The 7895-nt window shown below is 40.1% G+C and overlaps 1 protein-coding gene across 2 annotated transcripts in view; it reads right to left on the bottom strand.

Annotated features, from left to right (window-relative positions):
• Window positions 1-4189: 4189 nt before the first annotated feature.
• LOC135466177 (glycogen phosphorylase, muscle form-like) overlaps window positions 4190-7895 on the bottom strand; it is a 34894-nt gene continuing 31188 nt past the window's right edge. For both annotated transcript variants that reach the window (XM_064743558.1, XM_064743559.1), the window contains exon 19: window positions 4190-6599. In XM_064743558.1, the coding sequence (XP_064599628.1) occupies window positions 6563-6599 (37 nt within the window). In that variant the 3' untranslated portion in view covers window positions 4190-6562. The remainder of the gene's footprint in view (window positions 6600-7895) is intronic.

Below are 7895 nucleotides of genomic sequence, written 5' to 3'. Positions count from 1 at the left end.
ATTAACATTTACATGTATTATCAAAGATTTTGTGCAAGGCAGAGCTACATGTAGGCAGTCAATGCCTAACATAGTCCATACATAAACAGGGGATGAACACAGGGTGTAAAAAAAATCAAAAAGGTTTTCTTTATGAAACATATATTATTAAATTTATATTTAACATTTAAGATGTCACTGATAAATTCATTTCATAGCAAGCACTCAGAAAAATCTAAACTATTTCAGAGCTTCTTGAAAATCAGTGTATATGTTCAGTTATGGAAGGTAAATTTACAATAAAACTGTTCTTCCCCTAGATTTTCACCCAAAATGGTATTTACAAAACTTCGGCGTCACATCACAATATACAACAAATATAACAACACTGAAGACAGTGTCATGTAGTTCAAAACATACATAAATAAAAAACAAATTTAAAAATTGTGGCTCATGCTGGCTTCCTCTCCGGCCGTACGTGGGAAGGTCTGCCAGCAACCTGCGGATGGTCGTGGGTTTCCGCCGGGCTCTGCCCGGTTTCCACCCACCATAATGCTGGCCGCCGTCGTATAAGTGAAATATTCTTGAGTACGGCGTAAAACACCAATCAAAAAAAAAAAAAAAATAAAAATTGTGCTGTCCCTGCAACTGTCACAAGTAGTAAGTGAAACAGGGTAGTGGGAGATTGCACATTGGTGACCCCTCCTCACTTAAAACCTATTCACTTACCGGAATCTCATCAAGTCCTGGGCTTGCTTGTGTGAAGCCTTCTTAAAGTTACAAGCACGTAACTACCATGGCAACCAGCAATGTAGGCATTACGTCACCATGGCCGTTACTGGTTGTAACGTTAAGTTGGTTTCGCACAAGTGGACCCAGTTCTCTACCATCTGAGCTATTGGGCATTTCTCCCTTGCTAAACTGGATGATCACCCAGTGTTGGCCGTCTTTTGTCACCACAGTCGATTTCGCTTCAGTTAATTACTGTTTATATCTCAATCGTTACCGGTTTGCCCCAAAGCTCTTCCAAAGCTCAAGTTTCCATTTATTTCTTTATTCCTTTGACTTTCAAGAATGAGCGGTGAATTTCAAGCTGTCATGCATGTATATGTAGCTAGTGTCGGTACTGGTTATTAAGAAGAGCAGTACTACTTCATACCATGATAGCACATGTTGAAATGTTGTGAAAAAAAAAGATGACTCTAAAAAAATATCTATTTGATTGTTGGAGGGGGGGCGCTCTGTGGCGTGATAGTTAGTACCGCAAAATGACCCAGGAACGTGTCACTAGTGCAATCGATGTGAGTTCATCTCTTGCTGGCTTCCTCTCAGGTCATATGTGGGAAGATTTGCCAACAGTCTGCAGATGGTTGTGGGTTTTCCCATGAACATTGTCCGGTTTCCTGACAACAAAATGTGGCTGCCGTGGTAAAAGTGAAATATTGTTGAGTACAGTGTAAAACACCAGTCAAATAAATACACTACATCTATTTGATCGGTGGATTGTACCATACTTAAGAATGTTCACTTAACAGAGCACAGATTTATGGATAGACGAAACCACTTCACTTTACCCGGCTTTGCAGTTATCTCTCAGTGCCGAATTGATCATTGTTATCTTGTAATATCAAGTACTACATAACCAATTTGCCCGCTGATTGTTGACAGATTGCCCACATAACTCGGCCACCGATGGCTGTCAGTGTGTGGATTCCTACAGGGTACCTCATTTGTCAGAGGCTGGTCTTCCAGGAAAACCCATTAGATTACTCGGCCACCAATGGCCCTCAGTGTGTGGATTCCAGCACAGTACTTCATTTGTCAAAGGCTAGTTACCCAGGAAAACCCATTAGATTACTCGGCCACCAATGGCCCTCAGTGTGTGGATTCCAGCACAGTACTTCATTTGTCAAAGGCTAGTTACCCAGGAAAACCCATTAGATTACTTGGCCACCAATGGCCCTCAGTGTGTGGATTCCAGCACAGTACTTCATTTGTCAAAGGCTAGTTACACAGGAAAACCCATTAGATTACTCAGCCACCAATGGCCCTCAATGTGTGGATTCCAGCACAGTATCTGATGGGCTTGTGTTCCAGGAAAATCCATTAGATTACTTGGCCACCCATGGCCCTCAGTGTGTGGATTCCAGCACAGTACTTCATTTGTCAAAGGCTAGTTACCCAGGAAAACCCATTAGATTACTTGGCCACCAATGGCCCTCAGTGTGTGGATTCCAGCACAGTACTTCATTTGTCAAAGGCTAGTTACACAGGAAAACCCATTAGATTACTCAGCCACCAATGGCCCTCAATGTGTGGATTCCAGCACAGTATCTGATGGGCTTGTGTTCCAGGAAAATCCATTAGATTACTTGGCCACCCATGGCCCTCAGTGTGTGGATTTCAGCACAGTACCTCATTTGTCAAAGGCTAGTTACCCAGGAAAACCCATTAGATTACTCAGCCACAGATGGCCCCCAGTGTGTGGACTCCAGCTCAGTACCGCATTTGTCAAGGTCTAGTCTTCCAGATAAACTCTTCAGATTACTCAGCCACCAATGGCTCTCTATATGTGGATTACAGCAGGGTACCTCATTTGTCAAAGGTTGGTCTTCCAGGAAAACACATTAGATTACTTGGCCACCAATGGCCCTCAATGTGTGGATTCCAGCACAGTACTTCATTTCTCAAAGGCTAGTTACGCAGGAAAACCCGTTAGATTACTCGGCCACCAATGGCCCCCAGTATGTGGATTCCAGGACAGTATCTCATTTGTCGAAGGCTGGTCTTCCAGGAAAACCCATCAGATTACTTGGCCACCTATGGCCCTCAGTGTGTGGATTTCAGCACAGTACCTCATTTGTCAAAGGCTAGTTACCCAGGAAAACCCATTAGATTACTCGGCCACCAATGGCCCTCAATGTGTGAATTCCAGCACAGTACTTCATTTGTCAAAGGCTAGTTACCCAGGAAAACCCATTAGATTACTCGGCCACCAATGGCACCCAGTATGTGGATTCCAGGACAGTATCTCATTTGTCAAAGGCTAGTCTTCCAAGAAAACCCATTAGATTACTCGACCACCAATGGTTATTTTATTACTGTAAACTGTAACAAACACTTATATTTTCTCAAAGACACAGTCACTCCAGATGAAAGAAATATTAATCCTGGTATTGACAGATAAACTCAGCTGCCTATACATGGAATGTTGCAGCAGATCTTTGTGCGAGTCAAAAAAACAGCCAGGTAGTACGGATGCGTTCTTTTTAATCGCTAGGACACACATGGGAAGGGTTCAATCCTTGCCTTGGATGGGATTTCCCCTCAATCCCTCTTTGAGAAATATGGGTGGCAATAAGTGCTCCTGAACTTTTACGGAAGACCACATGTCTGCTAACGTTGTGGTGTTCTTACATATATCTGTATGTGACACTTCATTACTGAAGGACACCTATCTGCCACCAGTGTAGCGTGCTTATTTTTACTGAAGGCTGCCTGTGTGCCACCAGTGTGGCGTGCTTACATGTAACTGCGCGCGACACATCATTACTGAAGACCGCCTGTGTGCCACCAGTGTGGCGTGCTTACATGTAACTGCGCGCGACACATCGTTACTGAAGACCGCCTATGTGCCACCAGTGTGGCGTGCTTACAAGCATCTGCACGTGCCACATCGTTACTGAAGACCGCCTGTGTGCCACAAATGTGGCGTGCTTACAGGTATCTGCGTGCAGCACATCATTACTAAGACCGCCTGTGTGCCACCAGTGTGGCGTGCTTACAGGTATCAGCGCGCGACACACCATCACTGAAGACCGCCTATGTGCCACCAGTGTGGCATGCTTACAGATATCTGCACGACACATCGTCACTGAAGACTGGATCACTCAAGAAAACTAAAACCATTTTAACCTTATATTACTTCGAAATCAAGATTCCTCTCATTTAGTTTAATGAATGTTCCAATCAAAGTTTGACTTGGTGTATGATCATTTTTTAAATTAAATTTAACAATTTCACCTTACATGCATGTCGTGATAAACTAGACCATGTCACATGCAAAGTTGTAAAAAAGCAGATTTATGTCCCATGTAAAGGCCTGTGCCAAACCAGACTGATGCTAATGAGTTGGTATTACATGTATTAAAGCACCCTTTACAACAGTAATATGGCTCTGAGCAGATGAAAAGAAGAAGTAAACTGTAGGTCTTGATCATTAAGTCCTTTTATTTAAACTAGTACTGTAACTACAGATCTCTACATGGTAAAGAAACATTCCTTCAATACGTCTCAAAAGTAGTAAACCCATGTTATAGACATTTTAATTTTTTTCACTAGCTTACTTTCCAGTAAACAACTAACAGTTTAATTTCTGAGTAACTGTCTACTTGGCAAGAGCAAAGTCACAAATGTATTTTATATGTCATAAAGAATACACAACTTTGAATAGCTTTGAGGATATAAATCACAGACTTAAATAACTGTGTGACCCAGCCTACAAATACAGCCTGTTGTTTTGAGGCTCAAGAAATAGGTTTTATGAAAAGTTAAAAGTAAATTTGATGGCAAAACAGTACTTCAAAATACTTGTTTTGATCACATTATGAAATTCTTATTAAAGGCTGCAGGTTGCCTGATAATGTGAGATAACACAAGGAGAACCAATCATTTTTTTATCTCCATGTGTCATTCTAAACAAGGAATTTCCTACTGAAGCTGGGACAACACTACCACAGAATTAGCCAATGCCATTCACAAACTGCGGAAAACAATAGCCGACAGAGGTTTATTTTGAATAGACTAGTTAATTTCATCTTGAAAAACATCACAATGGAAAATATTAAAAGAGACTGAAAACTAATCCATTCATAGCTACACACAAGATAATGGTTAATACAGATAATTCAATACGAATCGCTTTGAAATCATGTAAAGTATTTAAAATGATTTAGCGTAAGGATGTAGTTTGCTCCACAAACAACTAACATTATGGTTTTGTCTGCTGTCCATAACCTATCAATCTGATCAATATAATGCTGAAAAAAATCATTTCTCAAGTAAGGAAGAAAAGTTAAAAATGTGATCATGGAGAATATCAAATTTCACATGGCCGTTCACAAATACTGACTAAAACGACCATTTTAAAACAGCACTAAAACAAAAAGCACTAAAGAAATGGTTACAAAAATGAGGTGATTGGAGAGAATTTGGTTACCATACCACTAGGAAAAGGTGCAATACAACAGGATATCTGACGCACTTTGAAAACATTCATACCAAAAAGTGTTTGTGCACATCACCGGGGAATCATCCATCCTGAGTTAACTAGACAAACCACCGGGATGTATTCATCCTGCCCCTAGCCTGTGGCCAATGGGGTGCTCACATTATGTTGATAAATACAGATGATATTATGAAACTGACTGGGTGGAGCTACATACCAGATAATAATGGCAGTCACACGAGATGAGATACAGAGATAGGCAAAAATACATCAAAGCAATTCTACAGAAAAACTGTTAAATGTGCTCAACAATTTATCACTTCACAAGTATGAGGTTAGACTCTCTCTGCTCTTGGAGGAAGTGAATGGAAGCATAAGCCAAACAGGACTGCTTCCTCATTTTTCATGGCATCTCATACCATTTTTCGAAACTTACAATTGAGAAATCACTTAAAATCACTTTACGAAATAAGGCCATCTCATGATAGCAGGATGTCTTTAGCCGTGATGTGCTGGGGTCAGGAAGACAGTAATCCATTTACAGGCTGAGATGAGTTTCTGACTAATCATAGCCAAGCTGCAGCACCAGGGTTTGGTCTAGATTTCTTGAGCATATTGAAGGTCAGCCAATGATACGTAATGTACGTAATGAACCAGATTTACCTCCCCTTTTCATAAGGCCCATTTCTTTCTAACCTCAGAAATATGGGTCAACTAGTTTTCTAATAAGAACAATTTGCTAACTACAGTACTAGAGAAAAAACTATATTAGAAAAGCCATCACAATCATGCTCTCTTTCCAATCCTCTCGTGCATAACATGCATCTTTCCCAGTATGCTTAGTAATTGCAACCATTCATGACATGGTACATCACGAAAGCATCAGTTCACAATGCAACATGGAAATTATGAGCTCTAATCAGTCAGGTAATAAAACATATAATGCTGTGACAATACACGAGGTTATAAAAAACAAAATTTGTTTTTTGCACCACAAGAAGAAAAAAATAGGCCGCCAGTATTACAGTGCAAACAAAACGCCAATGCTTCTATTCTAATAACAATCAAATGGTTTCAACAAGCTGAAATTTTTCCAACTGTTGCCTGTGACAAAAAAACCTTCATCCAAACATAATAACTGAAATGTTGATGTTGTGGAATGGGAGAGAGCACCTCCTATTGGTGGTGCTGCCCCTTTCAACGTAGCAGGTGAAGCATGAGGAACATGTAAACTAGCATGTCAAGGAGCTGACATGAGATCCGATGATGTGAGCTCTGTTCTTTCTGTACACCTGATCTTGAGAATAAAGTCTTCAAAGTCCTGCTGAAGAGCTAATGGCTGAGATCCTTCAAAATCTAGTAGCCTTTTGAATCACTTATAGTTCTTGGTTCCCTGCAATGAACGGGTCAAGAGGCCAGTTAGTCAATTCAAACACAAGTGCAGCACAAGGGTATTTTCACAACAACGATCAGTATTCACGTTGAAGTCAATTAGTACCAAACATAACAATTATTAACTTATTAACTTCAAATGCTTTTCAAAATAGCAGTCAAATAAGAATGCATCAAAAAGTGTTCAATTATCAGGTACTTAACAGGGATGTAACAAAAGAGAAGAAAATGTAGCAGTGCTTGTATCACACTCTTCACTATCATAAAGGCAAAACCAATAATGCATTTTCATCCTGCTGACAACAAAATTTGGCAAAACAAAGAGGCAAAAATTACCAAGGCCATGCTCCACAAAGTAATAGCAGAATTTCAAGTTTGAATTATTTTGTTCGGTAAAAACAGTTCTACTGTATCATGTGATTTGTCAAAACTGTTAGGACACCCTTGTTGATATCAATCAAAGAATTCAATCTCCAAACTTTCTATTGTTGGCCAAGCTGACAGTAACTAACATGGTAACAACAATTTTGCTGTTGCCATGGTGTGTCCTTGTACAATCAATGCTTGCTATGTGGTACACTTTTATCATACACATAATATAAGCTGGGTAGTTGCAAATGCAGAAAATAAAACCTTTAACTGCCATGTGCAACAATCAAAATTAACTGAAACACTAAAATATGCATGCACTAGTGCATAGCACAGGAATTTACAGAACCCCAAAAGTCACTAAGAGCAAAGTTGGCAGGCTTACAAGGCGTGCACTTTGTCCAATGTACCACATACAACCTAATAAGGCACCTCACACTACATGTACCTCATTCACCTCTAAATCTGTCTAGCTTGAATTATGACTGAACAGTTCCGTATTACCTGATTGTTCAGGGAATTTTCATAAGCACTCATCTGAATGTCCACCACGGTTGGCAAAATGAATTTTTAGAGACAAAAGTGTTGTAAGCACTTGAGCAAACTGATATTAAAAATCTTGTTTACTTTGACCACCATTATTCCATACAGGTGTTTTGGTACATGTATGTATCAATCATGTCACGAACATATTCGCATGTCAACCCCGACTACTTGCTTGTGTGAATAATCATTAGCAGAGCTACACTTAAATTTGCATACAGCTCTTGTGAACAATAATTTTTCATTAGTGGCAGTTCAATAAGTTAGCTACATGGATATATACAGGTATAAAAGGTGACGAGACTGAAAGTTGGGGAGAGGGAAGCAACAATCTTCACAGTCCTACAACACCTTAGGTTACTATCAGCGTCCAGCTGACACACTC

The sequence above is a fragment of the Liolophura sinensis genome, chromosome 6 (genome assembly GCF_032854445.1).
Source record: "Liolophura sinensis isolate JHLJ2023 chromosome 6, CUHK_Ljap_v2, whole genome shotgun sequence".
NCBI lineage: Eukaryota > Metazoa > Mollusca > Polyplacophora > Chitonida > Chitonidae > Liolophura > Liolophura sinensis.
The sequence above is the reverse complement of the archived record's forward strand: the minus strand, read 5'-3'. Positions and strand labels throughout refer to the sequence as shown.